Genomic DNA, 26,550 nt, shown 5'->3' with positions numbered 1-26,550 from the left:
TCACACAAAATACTGCAACAGCTTTGATTAGTTGACTTTTTTGTTTTCTCCAGATTCCAAAACAATATCCTGTCAGATTAAACACATCAACCTTCAGATTTTTAATACCTCAGGTAAGTGCTTCCCGAGGTTTGCATAAGCTGTTACCTGATATTAATGCCCCAACCCCCCCAACTACCCCTCCACCCTGGGCACTATCTCTGGATGATAACACTTTGTACCCACCCTTGAGGGGGAGAAGAAGATTAATAGCTTGTACCTGCCTCCAGGTGGAGAAGCTCTATCCCAACATGCTGATGCTAATGAACGTCCATGCCAACCAACGGCCTGTTCTGAAAGCTACACCAAACAACATCACCATTCAAGCATATGGCGCTATTGATACATTTGCAATCCTCCCTAATTCATCTCTTGCACCGCTTTTTGTCCTGGACATCGTGAGTACAGTTATAACATCTTATTTGGCTGTGATAGATCTTAATATGTTTATAATTGCCATGAGAAATTTTATTCTGTGCTTTTAACTGTTAACAGTGTGCTAGTGTGTCTGCTAAGATGGCTATCTCTGAGATGAAACTGACTGGATCGTTGAAACTCAACAGGTAAGAAAGAAAGATTTGCATTTATATATCGCCGACCTTGGAGTCAGTCACTGGTGTAATAGAGGGAAATGTGGCAGCCATTTACATATAGCAAGGTGCACAAACAGTAATTGGGTAATTACTAGATAATCTCTTCTAGTGATGTTGATTGGGGATATATATATACCAGGACACCGGGAGAACAACCTGCGCTCTTCAAGTAGTGCTGTTGGATCCTTTAGGACCCCTCGGAGAGTAGATGGGGCCCCAGCTCAACATCTTATCCAAATGATCTTACTTCTGACAATGCAGCACTGCCTCAGCACTACACTGGAGTGTCAGCTTAGATTATGTACTCAAGACTCTGGAGTGGGGTTTGAACCAACAACCTTGTGACAAGAGTGCTATCCACTGAGCCAGAATTGACAATAGGTAGATTCTTCATTTTATGCTGAATAGCCAAAGCCACAGAGCTACCAATTGCCACTCATTGCCAGCCACATACAGTCAATTTATATTGCACGTTTTCACTGGGTTCCTTTCTTGATGTGGTGCTAAGACCTATAGACTAAGAAAAACTTAGATCTGAATATTGGCCTATGCTAAGCTCAGAAAGGCCATCAGTAATTGACTTCGATGTTACCAAGCTAGGAATATTCAGCCTGGATTCTCTCTCATGATTCTTATTCAGTGACTCCTATGGAAATGTTTGTAAGTATGGGCATTGTGTAAGGAAGGCATCAGGTCTGTAACTTTCACTGTCTATCTCACACATGAAGTATTCCCATGTGTGTGAAGTATTTGGAGGGCTGCTGTATCCCTACAGAAGCCGAATCCTTCATGAGGGGAGAAAGAGTTTGGTTAAAAATTCTTATCTGACCCCGCCAAAAAATGAAACAATAAAATAATATTGGTTACATGGCAGTGCAGGCAGTTAGTATTAAGAATCATAAATTTCATCTGTAACATTCCCTTGACATCAACAGCTGTATGGATGCATACATTCTTTATTCTTGACCAATCAGAAACCACTATTTTTACCACAGCCATCTTTACTTGATTTGAACAGAATGAGAGGAAGCTTCTGTGAAAAAGGTGATGATAGCAACCAGCCTATTCTGGTTAATAACCTTGCATACTTTCCAACTGTGAATCTATGAAATCATGTAATGATGTAAAGTAGGTCAGTTCTCAGATCCTACTAATGTGAGGAAAAGCAGATAAAATTGTTTGTGAAAGTGCCCAGCATTAGGATCTGAGGCAGGGTTCCTTTATTAATTACAAAGATAATGATGATCTGTTGAATACGGAGTCTGGTGGGGTGGAAGGCGAGGACAAGGAGAACCCTATTGTGATTCTGGGAGGGAAAGGAAGGTGTGTGTGCAGATGTGTGGGAAATGGAACAGACGAGGTCGAGGGCCCTGTCAACCATGTTGGGGAGAAGTCTTTGGTTGAGGATGGAGACACATCAGAAGTACTGGTATGGGAAGTATCATTGTCAGAACAGAAACAACAGAGTCAGAAGTGGAAGAATGGAGTAGAGTCCTTACAGGGAGTGGGTGCGGAGGAAGTGTAGTCAAGGTAGCTGTGGGTGTCAGTGGGCTTGTACCTGTTTTTCAACTCAAGCCAAATAGATTCAGTCCTAGAACTATCTAAAACAAATAGATCTTTCTAATTAAAATTGTAACATCATCCTATATCAATATTATCTCGGGACCCTCCTCTCTTGCCTTCTCCATCATTCCTGTAACCAGGAATATTAAGAACCCACTTCAGGCTTTGTTTAAGACATGCCTGTTAATGCAACCACATAATTCCATGTAGCAATTTATGCCTGCATCTCACCAATTTTATTATTATTTACATACATTGATTTAGTATTTGTCACTTTTTGATATTTTTTCAATCTGGGCCCTGCAATTTTTATGATATTTCTAATTTTACTGCTGTTTATGTATCTCTCTCTCTCTCTCTCGATCCATTTCTGTTCTTTTCAGCTATTTTTGGTTCCCCTTTCCCCTACCAAGTTAGTTTAAACCCTCCCCTGCAGTATTAGTACACCTCTCAATGAGAACGTCGACACTGGCTTGTTCATGTGCAACCCCTCCATCTTGTACAGGGGCCCCCTCCCCAAGAACTAGTCCCAATGCCCAAAGAATCGGAACCCTCCCTCCTGCATGGTTTCTGTTTCTGTACTCACATGGAACTGGGAGTAATCCTGAGATGAATTGTCTTTGAGGTCCAGTTTTTTAATCTTTTCCTGGCTCCTGAAATTCTGCCTGAAGGCCCTCAACACTTTTTCTACCCATGTCATTGGTTCCAACATGGACTGTGACTTCTGGTTGTTTTCCTTCCCCTAAAGGAATGTTCTGCACCCAGTGATGTCCTTTATCCCAACACCGGAAAGTAACACACCATTCAGCAATCAGGTTTGTGGTTACACAAACACCTGCCTATGCCCCTATCAAATCCCTTGGGACTACTACATGTCTAATCTCTCAATCTGCAGCCAAATCTTCCACAGTACCCAGGCTTTGACTCTAACTGCATTTCCTCTCAGAGTCATCACTCTCTCCAGTGTTCAAAACTGAAAACTGTTAGCGAGAGCCATTACCTGTGCCTCCCTCTTGCCCTATGGTTACATTCCTATTTATTACCTATGTCCTCCCTACCCATTCTCTCACCTCCTGCACCTTCTGTGGCAGAGGGGAGGCCACTTCCTGGAATATACATTCAAGCAAGCTCCCGGATGCACTGCAGTGACTCCAGCCCCTCAGAGGGGAGGCCGCTTCCTGGAATGCATGTTCAAGCAAGCTCCCAGATGCACTGCAGTGACACCAGCCCCTCCGCAAGCTCAGAAACCCAGAAGTTAAGCTTGAGTGCTGTCATGGCTCATTTCTTGGATTCTTTCCTGCTGCACACAGCAGACACTGGCTTCAAGATCTTACTTCTTGCTGTTTAGGCTACAAACAATATACATCCCAGACTGACTGATATACACCTGAGAACAAGGCAGAAATACAAAATGTTTAGTAAATCTTTGGTATACATGGCTAAAATGCCATGGACCTCAGATGAGAACTCATCAAACAGGTCATTAAGTGATTGAAACAGATCCATTCATGAATGTAAAATACAGGCAGCCTGGTGACTGTTTACAGGGCATCTTTGTTTGGGATGTAGTTCTGAGATATATGGGGTGAAAATGGTCTTTGTTAGTAATCCAAAGCAATCAGAAGCCAAGTTTTCAGAAAATAAGGCACTGTGTAAATCAGGCTGCCAATTTGCTACAAACCCATATTGCATTAGTGACAAAGGCCAATTTCACTTTAATTGTCGCTTATTGGCAAAGGAACTTGCAGCAATATCTTGGTTATAACTATATTAGGACAGGAGTTGGTCGACGTGCTGTGGTGGTAGAGACAATAATTTAAGAAGTAAGCAGCTGTGTTTCAAGTGCTGATTTTATGTTGAGAGTTAGCACAGCAGGAGCAGCATTGTTTTTGACATTTTAAGGAGAATATTGCTGCAAAACCTAACACATGGATTGTAAAGAGTACATGAATGCAGTCAGAAATGGAGTTTCTGCAGCAATGTATAAATTAAAAAGGCCTTAGAAATATACAAACAAGCATTTTCCAAAAGCAGAACTAACTAGCAGAAGGGAACTGAGATTGACATGATACATTTACTTTTGAGATTTAGCAAAGTGAATATTTATTGTACAACAGAACAAAAGGGGGAAGGCGGCATCAAATAAAAACAAAGAAGAAACAAAAATTGGGACCCAGGAAAAAAATACTAAATTAAAATGCAAGGTATTTTTATACCTGTGCTATCACTACATCCTTTTTTGGAGAGTATCGCCAACTGGTTGGAGAGCCGACAGGGAATCCCCATCAGTTCCATGGAGGAGGCCCAACCGGATTCAGAAACTTAAGCGGCTACCTTTGGGCCTTCCTCAGAAGGGTGCGGACCCTGCCGCCTTCCCACCTCTGCCTGATTAAGTCTAGGGTGGGAAGGCATATGGATGCCCTTCCCACCCATGTACTAATTGAGGCCCTTAAGTAGGTATTGATGCTCACTGAAGGACCTCATGCCGCCACCACTGGTATTCAACCACTGGGGGGGAGGGGGGAGGGGTGGTCACCATGCAGGGGGCCCATAAAAGCAAACCCTATCATGTTTGCTTGTGGGCTTCTGGGGCCTTCCTCATTCAAAGGCACTCAGTGCCCGATTGAGGGACGTGGCATCCAGAAGGGTGGGGCTGGCTCAGAGTCACCTCCCTACTTGTTCTTCTGGCTCCCTCCCCTCTAGCCTGTGACCCCCTCTCCGTGACCCCCATCCCACCCTCACTCACCTGTAGCCAGAATCCCTTGGTACTCCTGGGCCTCTGGTGGATGCATTACTGGCAGCAGCCACCACTCCCACTGGCACTGATGGGTAATGGAGAGCTGCTGGCCTTTGATTGGCCAGCAGCTTTAGGCGGGGTGGGTCCTAAATCCTGAAGAAGGACCAACGCTAGCCAGTTAAGTACCTGATGGACATTTAATTCTAGAGGGCCTTCCCCAACGGAAGCAACATGGGGCTCCCACTGGCTCTTCAGCCAGCAGATGAAGCCCTGTCATTAACATTAAATTCTGCCCTATGTGTAAGCAAAGATGTGGACTGCAATGTTCTGGATGAATTGAAGCATTTAATTCCTCTATATACTAGATAAACTTTAGCCCCTATAATGGTTTCCCTAATTGCTCTGCATTCTGAGAGATTAGAACTGTCCTGTTTTCTGTAAATCTGCATATATTAAATAAACTATTCCAGCCTTGGAAATAATTTGAATTAGTTTCTGAACAAAGACATTGGTCTCCAGTCCTTTGTGATGAATATTGGTAAGGGAAGGCAGCTTCCATCTTAACTCTTATTTATTTTGAAAACTATACAAAATGGACAGAAATTACCCCATTTTTCTTAGAGACCAAGCCCTGTAAAATCCTCACTACCAACTAGCTCAGTACAGATTAAACCTGAGATTTTCCTGGTTGGTATGGTACAGTCCCTCACTGCACAGTGCATTTATCAATTGAGGGACTGTGCGCTCAGGTTATGTCAACATTTTTATAAATTAAGCTTACTGGCAATGTCCTCCATGACTTAAAATACTGCTCTTTTACACTTCTTTTGTATAGTCTACGCCTATCCCTTGGACATTCTGATGTCGGCCCTTTTAAGGTAAGAACAACCTTTTAAAAAGTCTTAATTTTATTTGCATATTGTGAAATGCACCGAGACCAATGCTCAACAGTGCTTGGGTCACAAACTCAATCCTGCCGCTGACTGTTCAAGGTAGCAGCTTTAGTCATTCATCATTTTTGAACTGAACTGCTCGGTATAACGCTTTGTAGCTCAAAGTTCAGATCTGTTCATCAGGACTTGCAGCAACCCTGCCAGGTTCCAACTTAGTATCGAGGACTGGTGATCAAAGCACGTGGGAAGTACTCACTCACTCCCTATCTCTATATCACGCAACCATTTATCAGCAAGGCACTGCATTCCCTTTCTCCAATCCAAGAGGCTCATGACCATTTATGGGAAAGACTCTAGTTCCCCTTCACCGATAGCATACTTGATATTATTTTCAGGCAAAAATGGATTAATCATCGATTCAATCCCAAAATAGCAGAAAAAAATTCAATTTAAATGTCATAATAGTTATCATAAACCTGTGGCCCTAAATTATAAATAAATTAAACCACAGAAATTCTAGAATCCCATTCAAACAGAATTTGACTTATTCAGTCACTGTGAATGGACAGCCATGTCAATAATCCTCCTCCATCCTGTAAAGATGCACAAAGCTATTTAAGTCAAAGAAGTTCATGGGTTCTATTTTAAATTCTTCAGTGACATAGGGCTTTAAAAAATATTTTTATTTTGAAACATGTGTTGATTGTATTTCAATAAATTATCCTGGCTGAGGCCATGTAAAATGGGCAACTCAATGAGATTTACACCTCACCCACCCAATGGAGTTGGGTGGGTGAGGTGCAAACGCTACACTTTTAGTCTGTGATTAAGTACTCATCCATAAAATTCACACTATCCCAGTAGCACATTTAAAAAGAGAGAAAACTGTTAATACTACCTTTCTAATAATGTTTAAATTTATTCTCTATCCTTTCTTATTGCAGGTGACCATGCTACAGGGGCTATTGAACATTGCAGTTAAGGCAGTGGTGTTACCGAAAGTCAATGGTATGTCCATGACGGAGATATCAAAGTTAAAAGTGAACAGTGGTACTAAGCACATAATCACTTAGAATCCAACTCTCCACAGCATAAAACTCAGACTGAAATCTAGAAAAATGCGCTTTGCATAGTGTTAATATCAGAGATCAGTGTTCTGTTTCTGAGACTATATCTTGCAAAAAAAAAGGTCTACTGTTATAGATTTTGGTAACTTATTTGGGGGTGATTTTAACCTAACGCTCTAGGTGAGAGACAATGGGATCAGATGGAATGCCAGTTTTATACCTTGCCCAATATTACACTTCGCTGATTGTAATGGGGAGTAAAATTGAGCAGGTGGGGATGTGGAGGCAGGGGGTTACCCAGCATTGTAACTGATCATGTCAGTCTCCCGACAGATAGATCGAGTTAAAATTTCCACAATGTGTTTCAGTTGTTAGGGAAATTACAGCAATAAAGAATTAGCATCGGTTTATCATCTTAGTAATATGTCTTTAGGACATCTCAAAGTGCTTCACAGCCAATAAATTACTTTCGAAATACAGTCACTATTGTTACATAGGCAAATGCAGAAGTCAATTTGTTCATGGCAAGGTCCTACAAATATCAATTGGGATGAATGATGAGTTAATGCTGAGGGAAGAATGTTGACAAGGTCACCAGTCAAACTGCCTGCTCTTCTTGAAATAGTGCCATTGGATCTCTTACATCCATCTGAATTAATTTGCATTGTTAATGCAATGCTCCATCACTACTTTGCTCAGTTTTTGAAATGGGGCATAAGCCCATAACTGTTATGTATTTTGGTTCCCAGAAGTTAAAAAAAATCACACCTTAGACTCAAAATGCTGGCGCTTCAATGGGTGTATTTCTTGCTGCTCTCCATGTGACTGATAGACTGATACATGTTACTTAGTACATGACTGCAGTGCGACAGTGAATGTGACACCCCAGGATATTCACATAACAATTAGTTCCTAGCTCTTTACAAATAATATAACAATATAAGAATAATCTTCTAACTTGAGCTAAGCTGACATTCCCAATTTTTCCCCAAAGCTTTTGTTTTTATTTTTGTTGCACAATAATCAATACACAAATGTAGTGGGATGTTGAAGGAGTTTAGGGAATGTGAGAGGATGACATTTAAGTGAAACCATGAACATTTACTTCTGTGAATGATGTACAAAATTGTCATGTAATTCTTTACAGCAAGACTAGCCAATGGATTTCCACTTCCAAGTGTGGATCGCTTAAGCTTTGTAAACCCACTCCTTAAGGTGAACCAGGTGAGTATCTGCAGAATACAAGATTCTCATAGCGATGTTCATTATACTTGACATACCAAGGTTAGACAATCTATTCAACTGGAGGAAACCACGGAGAAATAATTATCCCTTAAAGAGACAAATGTGATAAAGTCATGTGATTCTGCTTTCTTGTGCCTAGGTGGTTGCCTGCAGCTAATTTTCTTTCATTGGGAAATAACTTTATGATGTGCAGCTCCTGTATGATTTCCAACCAGATTAGTGTAATCTGGGCAGAATCAAATGAAATAGCACTATAACCAGTATATGCTGGAGCATTCGTGATCTTTAAAATTGGTTCAAAGTCAATCCACCCAAAGCAGCTCCTGGCTGCAAAACTGACTAAGTCCCCAGGTTGGAAAGGTGAACTTCCATTGATTATCTCGGTTCAGGCGAGTTCATCACATTGTACCCAGATTTTTGAGTGCACAGGCACCAGATGTCACGTGAATTCACTGTTAATCATCTGTAACTGCAGTCACCATTGAAGCTTGACCCAGGTCCGTTTCTCCTGCTACTACTACAAATTCAATTTAAATTAATCTAAGAGAGGATTTACTAGAATGGTGCCAGGGATAAGGAATTTCAATTATGTGCGGAGGCTAGAGAAGTTGGGCTTGTTCTCCTTAGAACAGAAAAGGTTAAGGGGAGATTTGATATTAGAGGTGTCAATAGAGTAGATGGAGAGAAACTGTTTCCACTAGTGGGTTGGTCGGTAACCAGAAGACACAGGTTTAAGATAATTGGCAAAAACTCCAGGTTGGGGAGGGGAGGAGAATGAAGAGAAATTATTTTATATCACAAGTTATGATGATCTGGAATGCACTGCCTGAAAGTGGGGTGGAAGCATAAAATACTTGGATAAAATATTTGAAAAGGATAAATGTGCTGGGCGATGGGGAAAGAGCAGCAGAGTGGTTCTAATTGGATAACTCTTTCAAAGAAGCACATTGGACCAAATGGCCTCCTCCTTAGTAATATGTGGCATTGCAACCTGTGGAAATGTATGGAACCAGGATTCTAGAATTAAACTTTGTGTTTCAAAGCATGCAACAATGTGATACTGAGAAAGGAAGGAAGGATCATTTGTAATGTTGTTATATTGCTGTTTTTTCTCAGGATATCCTGGTGATTGCGACTGACATCCATTATGGTTCTTAATCGGCTGCTGTTGCCAGCAAAGACAGAGTGATGGAAACAAGGAAACAAGACTGCTTTGATTACCTGGAATAATCCAACCATTTCTTAAGATGAGAACTGCCAATCCTTAAAAGAGGTTATAGATTAAATTTGACCACATTTTCTGTCAAAATATTGTTAATTTCTAATTTGACACTTTTCAATCAAGTGAGATTTTTCATGAAAAAAGCAGTGGCAAGAAAGTGGAACTAGTTTCAGTCACTGTTGTTTAGTCATCAGAAATAAGAAACAAAGCCTCACTTTGAGTGGTAAGTGAAGTGTTTCAGAACAGCATTTTACTCCCCCTCAGTGAAGTGTACATGGTATTAATTTTGATGAGTATGTATGTGGTGTTGTCACTTCCTCTTATGTGGTTCTTTGTTATTTTTTGTTTCTTTTTTAAACCAAAATCAATCGACTACATATATTTGTGATTCACCTTATCAAATCCTTCTCAACGTACATTTTTAAGAGCACCAGGTTTAAGAAACAAAATTAACACTCCTACAGAACTGAATCTCCTTCATTCTCCCATACACTTGTTAATATTTCTTGTGCAGATTATTTTCAAAAACGCAATGTCCATGTCCATTGACCGGGGCTATGATCTTGTACATGGTACTCACTGTAATGCTTTACTGAAGCTATTTTTGATGCTGTTCTGCCTCCAGCCATGCTAAAATTCAAAATATAAATGTGCTAAGGAAAAGTATCAGTAAAATGTTCCAATACTTTACTGTATACCTACTTAATGCTAACATGGATTTCATTGCTTACTAATAGATCACCCGTGGTGTTTATCTGGTGATAGAATATGCTATTTTATAATAAGAGGGGTGTTATGATCAAAGTTTAATGGTGTCTTGGCTACAGTATGCAATGTCTAAAGGATGCATTGCAGAAACTCACCAAGGCATCTTTGACAGCCTACAAGGGCAGCAGGTAGATCACCTCCAAGTTCTCCTCTGTCCTGAATTGGACATTTATCACGGTTCCTGGATCTCATTACCCCAATAACAACATTGTGGGAGTACTTTCACCATACAGCCAGTCATGCAGTCGCCTATTGCCATTTTCTTAAGGCAATTACTGATGGGCAATAAATGCTGGCTTTGTCAGCGATGTCCACATCCTGAGAATGAATTTAAAAATGTAAAGTGATACAAGAAGTAATTGTGATACAGCAAATGCACACTGCATGAAAACCTTTAACATATTATTTTGTTTATGAAATTTAAGGTGAGCTATTCTGTCCAATATAATAAATATTTACAGCAATTACAGTTCTGAAACTGATTAATGAAATGTTATTCCCCCCACCCCCACAAGCGTTACTGATATAAAATCAAGTATCTATCATTAGCCTTCAAATATTCTAACATGCTTAGCCACTTCTAAACTTCTTGCACCCTTCATTTACCATTATAGCCCTGAACAATCAGCATTTGTCAAAAATATATATTTTCAGTCAATGATTGGTCTGGGTAAGGGTTATTTCAGCATCATATTGGGTCTTGGTCAATCGTAATGTTGATAAAGAACATACAATGACAGTCAGACAAAGACTATCTGGACCAGCTGGGCTATCCCGCACAAGTGTGATTTCCTGTGTATCATAATATATACCCTCCCCACCCCACTTGAAACCATGTGATCCACTGGGAGAGGTGAGAAACCAAATACCCAGGCCAAATTGGGCAAAAGAATCTGGGAAATTCCTCTCCGACCCATCTGGAATATTGAAACCTGTTCAGGAGATCTTCTCCACCGATGCTGCCAGACCTGCTGAGTTTTTCCAGGTAATTCTGTTTTTGTTTTGGATTTCCAGCATCCGCAGTAGCTTTTAGCTTTTTGTTTTTACCCTAGCCCTGTGCTCCTTAAAGTACCTATCCGTTGTAAGAGATAGCATCTGTTCCCAACCAGAAACAGGTCCAGCTATCACTTGAAGGAACTCAGTGAATCAGCATGCATGGTATGAGTTGGCAGCTTGTTCCAGAGGTCAGCTTTTCTCTAGGGAAAAAAGAGAATCACCTCCTGATATCTAATCTAGATCTGGTCTTTGTTACAACCCCGTCGCTGTCTTTCCCAGCGACCAACAGAAATAACCAAAGGACAAGGTTTCACTTTTAAGACTTTTACTGTGACAAACAAACTAAAATCAACATCAAACAAACTTTACTTTACAGACAACTAATGCACCAAGTTATATAAAAGGAACTTTCACATCAGGGAATTAATGCAATTGAAATATACCATACAAAACATTTTTACTTTGCACCACACTTATGGCAGATGTGTGGCCAAAACAAGATTAAGTCACCAGTTAATCCCAGCTTCCCAGCAGGCTCACTTCTCTCTGCCCTGCCACGTTCAATTCTTCCAGTGTCCTCCGAAAATCCACCCAGTCTGAGTTGCACCAGTAAAGCCCACCTCGGCAATTCCTTGTCCTTATATTTCCAAAAGTCCCGTCAGTCCTACCCCCTTCCTTTCAAACAGGAAACCAACTCTTACAGGCATCCTGATTAGTTGTTAACACGGAAACAATTCTCTCTGCTCTTCACAGCAGTAGCGGCTGCTTCTCTGCACAACAGTAATGCCTTTGTCTCTTTAAGTGTCTCTGTGCCTGTTTATAAAAAGCAGCAGTCCCTTTTCCTGTGTCAAGGTGTGAAAACTGTAGCTTGATTTTCAATAAGTTTCGGTTTGGGTTCCTTTCCCCAAGGCACCCAGATCACATGGGCCTGTCTCCAGGCAGAGGCTTTGTATGATCACTATTCCTCTAGCCAGAACATTGTTTCACATTAAATTAAAGTAGACATTTTAAACCATAACCATCTTGTAAAGTCCAACATTTGTCACTCCTTATAGAACTTAAAATGAGCCCCATAGCCCTCTCTAACCTATTTAATTGCCACAAACTGTCAGTCAGAACACAATCTATTCCCTTCATCATCTTGTAAACCTCAAGCAAGTCACCCATGTCTACACTTCTCCAAAGTGTGGAGTCTCAACTCTTTCAGCCTATCTCAATAACTAAAATGCTTTATTCTGGGAACTACTTTAGTGGCTCTCCTTTGCACCTATTCCAAAGCCTCACTATAATCCAACATATGAAGAGACCAAAAGTGGGCACAGTATTCAAGGTGAGGTATGACCAAAGTCTTATACAAAGGCAACATAGTATGCCACGCCTTATAATTAATTGTCCTATGAATGCAACACTATTTGCTCCAGTTATCACTTTGTGGCATTGTTCATATACCTTTCTATGCTTCTGAACACCCAGATTTCTTTCTTGCCTCACTTTCTTTAATGTTTTTTCCCTGACGGGTATATGAATGTTTGCCCTGTCCACATGCATAATACTCCATTTATCCAAATTAAACACCTTTATCCAGTCAAGAGTCCAATCTTCCAAAACATTAAGATCCACCTGAAGCAAACGAGAATTGTCTATGGTCTGAACATTCACACAGATCTTAATATCATCTGCAAGATCGCAAAAACCTGCATCCCAATTAATAACAATAGTAAAGAGCAATGGTTCCAACATTAATCTCCGCAGGACACTACTGGTGACCAGTCACCAAACAGATCCATTTCTGTAACTACATTTTGCCTATGTCCTTTCTAGCCAGCACTCAATCCATTTTAATAAGATACCACTAATCCAGAAGCTTTAATCTTATAGAGAAGCCTCTAAGTACCTTAGTAAAAGCATTTTAGAAGTCTAAGTAGACAATGCCTATTGGGCCTCCTTCATCGGACTTTGCTCCTGGTGGCACTTCACTGCTAGAATTGAATGATTGTAACAATAAAACTTGGAATGCTGAATTAGATTAACATATTATTTTAGATAGAATTAAGAACATGAAAATAGAACAAGCAGCCAAGGGTCCTTGGGGAGATGGAACATGTGCTGTGCAAGCCACTACCCATATTTTTAATAACTAACTGCTTCTGGTCACCTGTAGTGTCCTGCAGTGTTGGAAGCACTGCCCTTTACTATTTTTATTAATGATTCACCATCTTCATAGCTTTCTCAATAATTACAACTGGACTTGTAAGACATGATCTTTTTACCAAGCCTCATCAGGTAATATGTCCCTATCTATCCAAGCAATCACATATTGCATTCCTTATCATTCCTTTAAGCATCTTTCCTATAACTGATGGGCCTATAGTTACCTCAGTCTGTCTCGTTACCTTTTTTTAATGATGGGGACTACATTAGCCTCCATCTAGTCTATGGGGCCATCCCAGAATGCAGTTAGCTATTAAAAATATGGGTAGTGCCTTGCTGTTTCCTGTTAGGTAACTAATCCTCTATCCATGCTAATACGTTACTCCCTAAACTACAAGATCATATTTTGTGAAGTAACCTTTGAAGTAATACTTTGGATTTCCAAAAGGTATTTGACAAGTACACCACATTTACAGGTTCCCCTTTATCCATGTTGCTTGCTACTTCCTTGAAGAAATCTAATAAATTAGTCAAACCATTTCCCTTTTACAAAACCAAGTTAATTATGCCTGATGGTATTATGATTTTCTAAACCTCCTGCTATTACCTCCTTAATAATGGATTCTAGCATTTTCCTAACTGGTCAATAGTTTCCTGCTTTCTGTCTCCCTCCTTGAATAGAGGTGTTACATTAGCAATTAACCAATCCGCTGGGACCTTTCCAGAATCTAGGGAAGATCACAGCCAATGCATCTACTATCTCTGCAGCCATTTCTTTTAAGAGCCAAGCATGAAAGCCATCGGTTCCAAGGGACTTGTCATCCTATAGCTCTAATAGTTTTCCCAGTACCTTTTCCCTAGTGATTGTGATTATTTTAAGTTCCTCCCTCCTCTTTCCCTCTTGATTTTTGAGTATTCTTGGAATTTTTTGTGTCTTCTATTGTGAAGGCAGATGCAAAATACCTGTTCAACACTTCTGCCATTTCCTTGTTTCCCATTATTAATTCTCCAGTCCCACCTTCTAGGGGATCAACACTCACTTTGGTTACACTTTTCCTTTTTAAATACTTACAGAAACTCTTACTATCTGTTTTTATATTTCTAGCTAGCTTTCTCTCATATTCTAATTTCTCCATCCTTTTTCTTTTGGTCATTCTTTGCTGATTCCTCAAATCTTCTGACCTACCACTAATCTTTGCAGTGTCATATGCTTTTTCTTTCAATTTACTACCATTTTTAACTTCCTTATACTGTTATTAGTCAATAAATTAAAGCTTGTTGCTCAAAACCACTTGAGCCAGAATCATGTGGAAGTTATTTTTGAAGGACCAACAACCCAATGTTATGACAGTAACCACAGAATAAATCCATTGTCAGGATATTAAAACGGAAAGGCTAGAACTCCATCAGAGAAAGGTAATTACAATTGTTATACGAACAAACAACACCTCAGCATTCACTTTAATGAGCCTTTAAACAGTCTGGCCGGATTGCCTGATGTTGGGAGCTGTTTGTGGCAATATTAAATCTTAATAATATGTTCCTAAGTTGTTTCTCAAAATGGTTTTTGCCATGAAAGAGAATGTCCAGAGGCCTTGCTCTGGATGTCAGGTAATCTCAGAAACACACAAGACGATTTTGTGCCTATATCAAATACAGACAAAAATTGTGCTTCACTAGCACCCAAATATTTTTTATGTGACTTGCAGCAGCTTTTGCAGCATGTGCTCAGGTCCCTTGTACAGTCTTACTTCACTATGCATTTGTCCAATAACAGGGTGATCAACTGTCCTGTATTTTAAGGGATTGCCCCTTATTTTGACTGCTTGTCCTGCATCCCTTCCAGGGTGTCTTATGTCCCATAATTCTAGGGCAGCCCGTGAGAGTCTGAGTCTGGGAGTCTCCTCTTGCCTTTGCCTCTGTTTATTTTCTGTGAGCATGCTTACTTCACTGTGACCATTGATCACCAGGAGGAGTTATGATCACTGCACACCCCCTCTTCTCCTGCTCTTACAGTTATCAATTGGTCCCATGGTTGAAGTGCCCCTTATTTTCTTTCATAAGAGTTGATCACCCTATCCTATAAACACATTACATAAAATACTGGGAGGAAAGCTGTGCTGTTCAGGTCCATCATATGCTCAACCCCACCCAGTTTTCTTAACTTTTCATGGGAAAACAATGGCTAAAATTAGTTGGCAACTGTTTTCAGGCGTGAGGGTCACAATTTGCAATCTGCCCATTGAGGGAGGCAACAAGCAAACTTCTGCTTTTCATGGTCTCTGAGCAACCTCATCTCTGCTGCTGTATGCCTGCCTGCACAATAGGGGACCTAACAGTGAGTGAGGCTAGCAAGTGTTGAAGCTAGCCTCTAGCTTTTAAAAGCACTGTCCCTCTTAAAGAGAAGCAGCAACGAATTAAAAGAGGCTGCTACTGACTGCCAGTATTGCAACTGGAAACTAGGCAAATGGAGCATCAAGACAGAGGGCTCCGAGTTCACACTGGAGGCCTTAGTTATGGAAATTGACAGGAGACATGCATGCTATGTTTCTGAGGGTGTGGGGATGGTGGGGAATGCGTGCCTCTTGAGGAATACTCTCCTTAAGGGAATGGGAGCAGGTGTCCATGGAGGTCTATGCAAGGGGCCTGGCACTGAGAAAATGGCAGCAGCGCTGGAAATAGTTTAATGACTTCACAGGGGCGGTTAAGGTCAACGAATACATCTTCACAACGTCTCCTACCCACCACTCCACCAACCTCTCACACTGTTCAAGGCACTATCCCCCTCCCATCACTCACTCCAACAGCAGTCCTTAGCACTCAGGACTCATGTTAACATCCAGAAACTCCAACTCATCCTCACACACCTTACAACAATGCCAACCTTGCACCCACCTCTTGCTGACTCCATGTACTTCCAGCTGTTCAGATAAGGCAGGCACGTCATCCAAACACTGTGCACCACAAACACTGACATATTTCCCTCTTTCTTGCATGAAAAGGTGGCACGAAATAGAATGGGGCAGCAGAGAACAGAGAAGAAGGCGCTCCTCATCATGGGGCTGGCCTGTAGCATCTAGTGTCGCCGAGAGCTTTCAGGGTGATGGTATGTTACTGCCTAATGCCCCTCCTCAACTCCCATCTTACCTTCATCCCGCTATCTGACATGAAGTGCTAGCTGGCAGGTAATGTGACCATGCATGGAGCTCTTGATTTACACCCTAGCACTACCTCAACCCTCCACTTCTGATTTTATGCTTTCAAATACCCAAGAACTGCCACATGCACAGCCACAGCAGTCATAGAGCAGCCTCTATGTGTAAATCCCTTTTTGGTCCCTAATCGACCCTATTCCTCCTTTTACCACCCTTTTACTTTTGATGTGCTTACAGAATACTTTAGGATTTCCTTTTACGATAGCTGCCAGTCTTATTTCATTAATCTTCTTTGCTTCTTGTATTTACTTTTTCACGTCCCTTCTGAACCTTCTGTATTCAGCTTGGTTCTCAATTGTATTTGCTACCTGACACCTGTCGTAAACACACTTTTTCTTCTAGAACTTAATCTCTATCCCCTTTGTCATCCAGGGAGCTCTGGATTTGTTTGTCCTACCCTTCCCTTTTGAGGGAACATACTTTGTGCCCAAACCATCTCCTCTTTGAAGGTAGCCCATTGTTCAGCTACTGTTTTTCCCGCCAACCTTTGGTTCCAGTCTATCCGACTCATTCTATTGAATTACTATTCTTTATTTTAGTGCTTTTGCCTCTCCCAGCATTCCATGCCCCCTTGTATTACTTTCTAATATTCTCCCCTAGTTCCCACACTCCTGCTGGGTTAGTTTAAACTCTCCCCAACAACACTAGCAACATGACTCGCAAGGAACTCAGTCCTAGCTCTGTTCAGATGCAATCCGTCTGGCTTCTCCAGGTGCCATCTCCCCCAGAGACAGTCCCAGTGTCCCAGGAATCTAAAGCCCTCCCTCCTGCACCATCTTTCCAGCCACACATTCATCTGTCTTATCTGCCTATTTCTGTACTCACTTGCACGTGGCACTGGTAGTAATCTGGAGATTACTACTTTAAAGGTCCTGTTGCTAATTTTCCACCTAGCTCCCTAAATTCCGATTGCAGGACCACATCCCCCTTCCTACTTATGTCGTTAGTAGCAACGTGGACCATGACCTCTGGCTGTTCACCCTCCCTCTCAAGAGTATCCTGCAGACGTTCTGTGACATCCTTGATCCTAGCACCAGGAAGGCAATAAACCATCCTGGAGTCATGCTGACGGCCATAGAAACGCCTGTCTGCTCTCCTAACTAAAGAATCCCCTATCAGTACTGCCGTTCCGCTCTTCTTCCTCCCCTCCACAGGCTTGGCTCTTGCTGCACTCCTCCAAGGATCCATCACCCTCACCGATATTCAGAATGGAAAACCAGTTAGTGAGCGGGACCTCTGGGAACTCCTGCACTACCTGCCTCTTTCTCTTGGACTACCTGACAGTCATCCATTCCCTATCTGCCTGTTTGCCCCTAACTTGTGGTGTGACCACCTCTCTGAATGTGCTATCCACGTAGTTCTCTGCCTCACCAATGCACCTCAGTGATTCCAGCTGCTGCTCAAGCTCTGAAACTCGGAGCTCAAGCTTGTGCAGCTGGTGACACTTCCTGCACGTGGGCTTGTCTGGGTCACGAGAAGTGTCCAAGACTCCCCACATGCCATAGGACAGGTATTCCACTTGGCTGAGCTGTCCTGCCATGCCTTAACCTTAAACTTTTAAATCACTTTTGTACTTAAACTTTAGTTACTTTTACTTACTTTAATCTTACTCTTGTACTATTAACTAAAAACTGGCGATTAGTACAAATTCTTCACCCTTACTCACAAATCAGCTCCCTCTCCTGTCCCTATAAATTCTTACTTTCCCCTGTGCTTGTTTAGAAATTTATGTTTCTGTGCTCGCGCTGTTTTCAATCTCCCAAATGTTTTTCCACTCGCAGAGTTTCTGTGCATCAGGTCTCTCCTCATGCCATCGGTGCACGCACATTATGCCTGCACTAGCATTGCTACAGAGCCCAAATCCATGGCACTGGATTCTTGAACCCTTTATTATCTGTATTAATCAATCCCAACACTAAAAATTATTGTTTCCAACAGTTACAATCTTGTGCAATTGTGTACAACAATAATAGTAACTTTGTAGGTTTCTTTTTGTAGGTTTCCTCCAGCTCCTTTGAAAGATGGGTTTAAGGGGTTTACAATATAACCTACTGTGCTCGCTAAAGGAGGTTTCAGGATAAACAGTCCCTCCCTAGGGGTATGTAGTAATGTTCACTTTCATCAATTACCGCAGATCAACTATTCCGAAATTCACTGAAATTACATTAAAGGTCTTAAGGACCGCAGTAAGCTATCACAATTCCAAGATTCAGTATCATTATAACAAATATTTCAAATTGGCAGAGACCCACAAAGCATTTGCAGTTAGATTAGTATCTTTCGTGCAAGAAAGATCTTTTAAGGATATCCAGTTATTCTTTCACTTTGGAAAAAGCTTCACAAAGCTATCCATGTGTAAAAACAGACCTAGGAATATAAATATAAATTATGTCAAGAGTCTGTTCTTGTGACTTGTTTACAGTCATTGGGTGGAATGTTTGGCTCTGTTGCAGCGGGGGTGGGGCCGCAAAACGTGAAGTCTTCAGAAGTCCATTGGCTTTGGCAGGACTGTAAAATCCCGCCAGCGTAAAATTCCACTCATAGAATTTGAAAATCTAATTGGGAACTGTTTTCTTCCTGAGTTGGAAAGGCAGGATTATATCTGATAGGCTCAATATTATACAAGGAATAAACACTTTCTATTTCCTTGAGATCTGTTATAATTTCAGCATCTATTATCAAAGAAAACAGCTTCCTGCCTATCAGTCTTGTTCCATGGCAAAGTCCTTGATGAGAATTCAAGTTTCAGAGCAATATTATAACTGCTCTTTCCTTCAGTGAGGTGGCTTGCTCATTGGAGTGTAGAAACTCTGGAGGACGCAGACTGTTATCATCTTCATCAACACTGATGTATTCTTTTAATTCACTTGACATCTTTTCAATAGCTTTTTCATTCAAATCTAGTGAATATTCATTTTTAACATAGAGAATAGCTTTAGAATAAGTTACATTAAATAATTGTCCCTGCCATTTTACCATGCTTAATCAATTCCACCATCTCATCCATCCCTCCCATGCCATCCTCATTCCACTCTTGACAGCCCCATCCCTCCCATCCCATCTGTCACAGGAACAATCTCTCCAGCCCTCCATACGCCACATGTGCCCATCTAATCAACCCACCAACAAATGCACGCCTGTAGCTTAAATTGGCCAATCAATACAGTTGGACGTACAAAAACTGAGTATTATTATTTTAGATGAGTTACATACGACAAAAGCACACATTAGCTCATTAAGTTCCAGAGGTGACTTGTGATGATAATACAGAATGCTGCTCAACAACAACTTTGGACCAAGTGCGGATCAAGAAAGACCAAGCAAGTAAACAAACACGTATTTGCAATTCACCACATAAGATCCTGGATTGGTTAGGATGAAATGGGAGGTTAGCAGATGATGGTTTGTGCTTCTCCGTAGGGGAGTAAAACAAGCAATGACTGTATTACAATCCTGCTCATTCTATTGAACCAGCTATGCCCTGCCTCTAGAATGCTATAGAAAATACACTTCCGTTCCTGACGTCAAACAGGATGCATTTCAGATTCACAAGGAGCCGCATTCGTTAATAAAAATCACGTGATTTAATAAGTAAAGTATTTCACAGCTGTTACAAGAGAGTAAAGTTTAACTTCCTGAAATTAAAACAAATATACAGATCATCAGTGATCAGAGAGCATCAGGAAGAGAGACACGGAAAGACAGCGGGAGAGAACGGGACAGAGGGAGAGTGAGATGGAGGAAGAGGGAGAGAAAGACAGAGACAGAAGGAAATGGTGGGAGAGGGAGAGAAACACTAATGGAGGGGGAAAGAGAAAAAAAAGGGAGGGAAGGGGAGGGAGAGAGGGAGAAAGGGGGTAAAAGGAGACGGAGACCAAAAGACAAATGAGTTAGGTGGAACTTTTCATTAAAAGCTCTCAACTGAAGACAGCTTGCGTTCATGGGATAAAGGTGACCCAGAATAAAAAGCTCAGTACCCCTGCATTACTTGTTCATTTTGCTACACCCAAGCCCCCAATAAGGGATCATCTTGAAATCCATCTGAAATTCAATCTTGAAAGTATCACATAATCTAAAATATATCAAACTCCCATAATCAGCAACTTGCATTTAAATCCAGGAGAAAAGTTGGAACAATTCTCGATTTCAATTCTTATTGCTTGTGCATCTGAAAAATAAATCAACTCTCCCGAAATAGCTAAATAATCTGATTACTTCCATATCAGCTGATTCCTGCTTTTAGAGTTGGGTTGTAGCAATCTATGCAGATGCTGACTAAAATGTGTTACCAATTTTTGCCCAATTTAATTAAATCTGAATCCTGCTTCACCAGGTGTAAAAAAACACTGGTATTCTCAAAAGTTAATACAGTACCTTATTTCCATAGGAGCTGTGTTTTTATATTAAAAGTAGAATTAATTTAAATTGCTTGTGCAGTTCTTATTGATGGGCTGGCTAAGAGTAAGTTTTTCTGGGAGTAATCAAGTAAATCTTGGTACTGAACACATTTGTGCTGGGAGAGATTTCTTGAACTGAAAGGTCAACTGAATCAACCATTGGCAGAGGTTGTCTTTGCTGAGAGAAGGTAAAGTGTCAGTTGAGCCTGAACAGGAATTGTGTGCAGAGACAAAGATGGTCCAAATCTCCAAAGTGACAGTTAGTTCCAATTAATTTTGTCTGGAATACCACAGGAGTTAGCAGCGAAGTAATGCCAGATCAGGAGTTTGGCTAGTGATATGGCATACATAATGTGGCAAGTTCTGGATCTGTAAAGTATCCAGGAAAATAAGTACATAATACAGGGAGGCTCAGAGTTGTGACGCCCTAATAGTAGAGTGCCAAATGAATGCATTCAGTAACATACACAGAGGATTTCATTAAGACACATTAGAGAGGGTCATTACACCATAGATAGAGAAGGAATAGCAAAGTAGGGGAAGGAATTTGAGCAACTGCCTATAAGGGGTGGCAAAGAGGTCCTGTACATGATCACCTGTGGATTATTGCACCAGCATACTGTCCCCAACACTCATGATGAAAACAAAAATGGTGGTACATGGGAAGGTATTCAAGAACACCAAGGAACAAAGGGGCTCCACATGGGGCAAACCAAAGACTCTAATAATAAATCAGGAAAATGGTAATATGGAGGATTCTATAATTAAGCCTATTTTGTAGCCTTGACAAGAATCATGAATGGAAGGTTGACTCTCAGATGACAGGGTAAAGGACATAACCAAATAAGTGGCAAAACTATTGAAAAGGAAACTAAAGACAACATAAGGAAAATATGAGTGCTTAGGATCTGGAATGCATTACCTGAAAGTGTGGTGGAGGCAGTTACAATTGGGGCCTGAAGGTTTTTTAAAAATTGCATGGCTGAGGAGAAAGGGCGGGGTGTGGAAGTAGCTGAATTGCTCTTGCAGAAAGCCAGCCTGGACATGAATTTTGTGTTGTAACCATTCTATGTCTCTGAGAGGGAAATCAATGAGGCACTGGAAGAAATCAGTGACACAGAAAAGAGTAAGATGGAGATCTTTCAGAAAGAGTTTGAGGAGGTAGGATCTAAAGTACGTACCTTCAAGGATAATCCTGATACCATCGGCACACTAGGCAGTTTAGGAAGAAACAGACAGGCATCTCAATACATGAGATTATTCAAGATTCTTGAGGGAATACATGAATTGAATCTCTGATATGTTGAACACTACCATAAGCTCTAGAACCAGAGGCTCAAACTTGGAATAAGGAAGGTGTACACTTAGTTTAGATTTAACTACTTTAAGCATATGATAGAGAATATGTGGAACTGAATCTTCAAGAAGGCAAATGTGTGGAAAAACATACGGGGGAATTGGTCAAATAAATTGAGCAAGTGGACAATCGAGTGCAAGAGTACAGTGTATTCCAAGTGCTATTTATGGGGCTTTACTGCAGTGTTTAATTACAAAATAGAGAAGTGTAGAATTGTAAATGTAACAAGGAAACCATATCAATCACATATTTTAAAACACTAATTGCAATTTTTCACATATAATCAGCACTTTCCTGGTTTCTAATTATGTTACATACACTTGGGCTTTGAGCCCATTGTCAGAATATAAAGAGTGAGGGTGCTTTTTTGCTAAACATTTCTGAACAGATTTCTAGTTCATTTTCTCCATGTAAATAGGGGATGTTATGTGAGAGAAATTAGGGTAACATAAGGTGAAATCAAATCAATCTTAAGTTCCATTAAAAGAAGACAACTCCACTGATTCTTGATTACAGCCTTATGATAAAGAATGGATTCTTTATAGCTGTATAATTTGCTCTCCATACATCAGTCACAGTGGTTTTTTTTTGTTATTTTCCTGACTATTAGGTAGGTACGCACATTTCTATTAAAATCAGTGTTGCTACCAGACTTACTTCGTATTGGTATCAACAGATTACAGAAAAAAAAAATCACTTGGGGCAATATTTTTCAATATTGTCCAATAAATCTCGTACAAAACCCTTAATTCACCACTTCAAAACACTACCTGCAGTATTTTCTCTCAGTGTTGTACAGCTCAAAATATTCTCTCCAAGAACAAACCAAATTTGGAGGGTCCAAATCCAATAGTGAGCAGGTGGGTGTCCTTTTCCACATTTCAAACAGTTGTACAAAAATTCCACACCTGCTAGTGACAACATGGAAATGTGTTTGATGCTTCACTGGTATCCTAATCCTTACACTTGGTCACAAGGATGAGTCCATTCTTAAAGCAATAGGTGTCGATCTAACTAGTTCCAGTCATGGACTGGAATACATAGACACAAAGTTTCAAGCATAATACAGGCACACCTTTGCACAGCAAATGTAAACCATATGAAGCAGAACCTTGGGATCCTATATAGAATAGACACAATGAGTCATTACTGATATATGACATCTTCTTTTTCACTGTCCTCATTTGCCTGTCCATTCCTGAGCAGTAGTTCCATATCAACATCTGTCTTTGTCATATCATGGAGTTTATCCAACCTTTTGTCTTTGGAGGAGTCTGAGAAAAGGGAAAGACAACAATAGAAAGGCAAAGTCAGTGAAACTCTGAATGAACAATGAAATTGAGAGCAAGCCTCAGCTATGAAGTTGTAATGTACATTCCATTGATTATTTTGGCCCTGTGATATTAGTTTGTACATATTCATAATGTCAAATTGTCATATCTTTTAGTCGGTACAGCAAGTCTTCACTTTAAATTGCCTTGCTTAACGCCGTTTCGTTTTAACATAGTTTATTCTTTAGGACCCGTTTTTCCAATTTGTGTTGCTATCTTCGGTTTCATGTTGATGGCACTCTGGCCTTGCCCCCGGCCTTCCCCTCCCCCCCAACCCTATGCTGCACTCAGGACCAACTGCCACCATGGTCTGATGCCGGAGCCACTGCTGCCATCACCAGAGGCTGCTGGGTGAGAGCAAGGAGAAAGATCCAGAAGCAGGAGCGCAGGTCAGGGTTAAGAATCTGTGGGAAGGAGTGGCCACCAACTCCATCTGAGCCCCCAACCACCCCCACCCTGCCACAGAGAAAGAGAGAGAGACACAGGGAGAGAGACAGACGCGCACACACACACAGAAACAGAGACACACAGGTGCGCGCGCGCGCGGAGGGAGAGAGTGGGCGCGCGCGCGGAGGGAGAGAGTGGGCGCGCGCGCGGAGGGAGAGAGTGGGCGCGCGCGCGGAGGGAGAGAGTGGGCGCGCGCGCGGAGGGAGAGAGTGGGCGCGCGCGCGGAGGGAGAGAGTGGGCGCGCGCGCGGAGGGAGAGAGTGGGCGCGCGCGCGGAGGGAGAGAGTGGGCGCGCGCGCGGAGGGAGAGAGTGGGCGCGCGCGCGGAGGGAGAGAGTGGGCGCGCGCGCGGAGGGAGAGAGTGGGCGCGCGCGCAGAGGGAGAGAGTGGGCGCGCGCGCGGAGGGAGAGAGTGGGCGCGCGCGCGGAGGGAGAGAGTGGACGCGCGCGCGGAGGGAGAGAGTGGGCGCGCGCAGAGGGAGAGAGTGGGCGCGCGCAGAGGGAGAGTGTGGGCGCGCGCAGAGGGAGAGTGTGGGCGCGCGCAGAGGGAGAGTGTGGGCGCGCGCAGAGGGAGAGTGTGGGCGCACGCAGAGGGAGAGTGTGGGCGCACGCAGAGGGAGAGTGTGGGCGCACGCAGAGGGAGAGTGTGGGCGCACGCAGAGGGAGAGTGTGGGCGCACGCAGAGGGAGAGTGTGGGCGCACGCAGAGGGAGAGTGTGGGCGCACGCAGAGGGAGAGTGTGGGCGCACGCAGAGGGAGAGTGTGGGCGCACGCAGAGGGAGAGTGTGGGCGCACGCAGAGGGAGAGTGTGGGCACGCCTCTCTCTCCCACTGCGCACGTGCACAGGCAGAAAGAGAGAGGCAGACAGAGAGAGAGAGAGAGAGAGAGAGACACACAGAGAGAGAGAGAGACAGACAGACACAGAGACACACCACAGCGAGACACAGAAGGAGACAGAGAGAGGCACAGAGATAGTGAGAGAGGCACAGAGAGGGAGGGAGAGAGGCACAGAGAGGGAGGGAGGGAGAGAGGCACAGAGAGGGAGGGAGGGAGAGAGGCACAGAGAGGGAGGGAGGGAGAGAGGCACAGAGAGGGAGGGAGGGAGAGAGGCACAGAGAGGGAGGGAGGGAGAGAGGCACAGAGAGGGAGGGAGGGAGAGAGGCACAGAGAGGGAGGGAGGGAGAGAGGCACAGAGAGGGAGGGAGGGAGAGAGGCACAGAGAGGGAGGGAGGGAGAGAGGCACAGAGAGGGAGGGAGGGAGAGAGGCACAGAGAGGGAGGGAGGGAGAGAGGCACAGAGAGGGAGGGAGGGAGAGAGGCACAGAGAGGGAGGGAGGGAGAGAGGCACAGAGAGGGAGGGAGGGAGAGAGGCACAGAGAGGGAGGGAGGGAGAGAGGCACAGAGAGGGAGGGAGGGAGAGAGGCACAGAGAGGGAGGAAGGCACAGCGAGGGAGGGAGAGAGGCACAGAGAGGGAGGGAGAGAGAAAGGCAGAGAGGGAGAGAGAGAGAGGCACAGAGAGGGAGGGAGAGAGAGGGGCACGGGGGGAGAGGGAGGGAGGGAGGGAGAGAGGGAGGGAGGAAGGGAAGGTGGGAGGAAGGGAGGGAGAGAGAGAGACAGAGAGAGGCACAGAGATGGAGAGAGAGAGAGAGGCACAGAGAGATGGGAGAGAGGGAGAGAGAGAGACGTGAAAGAGAGAGAGAGACGGGGGAGAGAGCGAGGGGGAGAGAGCGAGAGAGGGAGAGAGCGAGAGAGAGAGAGAGCGAGGGGGAGAGAGCGAGAGAGAGAGCGAGGGGGAGAGAGAGAGAGCGAGGGGGAGAGAGCGAGAGAGAGAGCGAGGGGGAGAGAGCGAGAGCGAGGGGGAGAGAGCGAGAGCGAGGGGGAGAGAGCGAGAGAGAGAGCGAGGGGGAGAGAGCGAGGGGGAGAGAGCGAGGGAGAGAGAGCGAGGGAGAGAGAGCGAGGGGGAGAGAGCGAGGGGGAGAGAGCGAGGGGGAGAGAGCGAGGGGGAGAGAGCGAGGGGGAGAGAGCGAGGGGGAGAGAGCGAGGGGGGGAGAGAGCGAGGGGGAGAGAGCGAGTGAGAGAGACGGGGGAGAGAGCGAGCGAGAGAGACGGGGGAGAGAGACGGGGGAGAGAGCGAGCGAGAGAGACGGGGGAGAGAGCGAGCGAGAGAGACGGGGGAGAGAGCGAGGGAGAGAGCGAGGGGGAGAGAGAGCGAGGGGGAGAGAGCGAGTGAGAGAGACGGGGGAGAGAGCGAGCGAGAGAGACGGGGGAGAGAGACGGGGGAGAGAGCGAGCGAGAGAGACGGGGGAGAGAGCGAGCGAGAGAGACGGGGGAGAGAGCGAGGGAGAGAGACGGGGGAGAGAGCGAGGGAGAGAGACGGGGGAGAGAGACGGGGGAGAGAGCGAGAGAGAGAGCGAGGGGGAGAGAGCGAGGGGGAGAGAGCGAGGGAGAGAGAGCGAGGGAGAGAGAGCGAGGGAGAGAGAGCGAGGGGGAGAGAGCGAGGGGGAGAGAGTGAGGGGGAGAGAGCGAGCGAGAG

At 43.4% G+C, this 26,550-nt stretch overlaps 2 protein-coding genes and 1 long non-coding RNA gene across 4 annotated transcripts in view; 1 reads left to right on the top strand and 2 right to left on the bottom strand.

The window, feature by feature from the left end:
* Positions 1–10,054, top strand: part of LOC144688645 (bactericidal permeability-increasing protein-like) — a 29,398-nt gene extending 19,344 nt beyond the window's left edge. The window contains exons 10-16 of one of the 2 annotated variants that reach the window (XM_078555455.1): positions 54–113; positions 270–437; positions 535–602; positions 5,768–5,810; positions 6,770–6,833; positions 8,040–8,116; positions 9,254–10,054. In XM_078555455.1, coding sequence (XP_078411581.1) covers positions 54–113; positions 270–437; positions 535–602; positions 5,768–5,810; positions 6,770–6,833; positions 8,040–8,116; positions 9,254–9,295 — 522 coding nt within the window. In that variant the 3' untranslated portion in view covers positions 9,296–10,054. The remainder of the gene's footprint in view (positions 1–53; positions 114–269; positions 438–534; positions 603–5,767; positions 5,811–6,769; positions 6,834–8,039; positions 8,117–9,253) is intronic. The other variant, XM_078555456.1, reaches the window with a different exon arrangement.
* Positions 9,588–11,380, bottom strand: LOC144688646 (uncharacterized). The gene is made up of 2 exons (XR_013578455.1): positions 11,175–11,380; positions 9,588–11,075 (listed from the first exon to the last, which is right to left on the bottom strand). It is a non-coding gene; the product is annotated as an uncharacterized LOC144688646 (long non-coding RNA).
* Positions 11,381–22,377: 10,997 nt separating this feature from the next.
* The window catches only part of LOC144688644 (solute carrier family 35 member C2-like), a 32,989-nt gene continuing 28,816 nt past the window's right edge, over positions 22,378–26,550 (bottom strand). The window contains exon 9 of the mRNA XM_078555454.1: positions 22,378–23,517. Coding sequence (XP_078411580.1) covers positions 23,390–23,517 — 128 coding nt within the window. The 3' untranslated portion in view covers positions 22,378–23,389. The remainder of the gene's footprint in view (positions 23,518–26,550) is intronic.

This window comes from Cetorhinus maximus, chromosome 13, assembly GCF_964194155.1.
Source record: "Cetorhinus maximus chromosome 13, sCetMax3.hap1.1, whole genome shotgun sequence".
NCBI lineage: Eukaryota > Metazoa > Chordata > Chondrichthyes > Lamniformes > Cetorhinidae > Cetorhinus > Cetorhinus maximus.
This window is presented reverse-complemented; position numbering and strand designations above follow the sequence as displayed.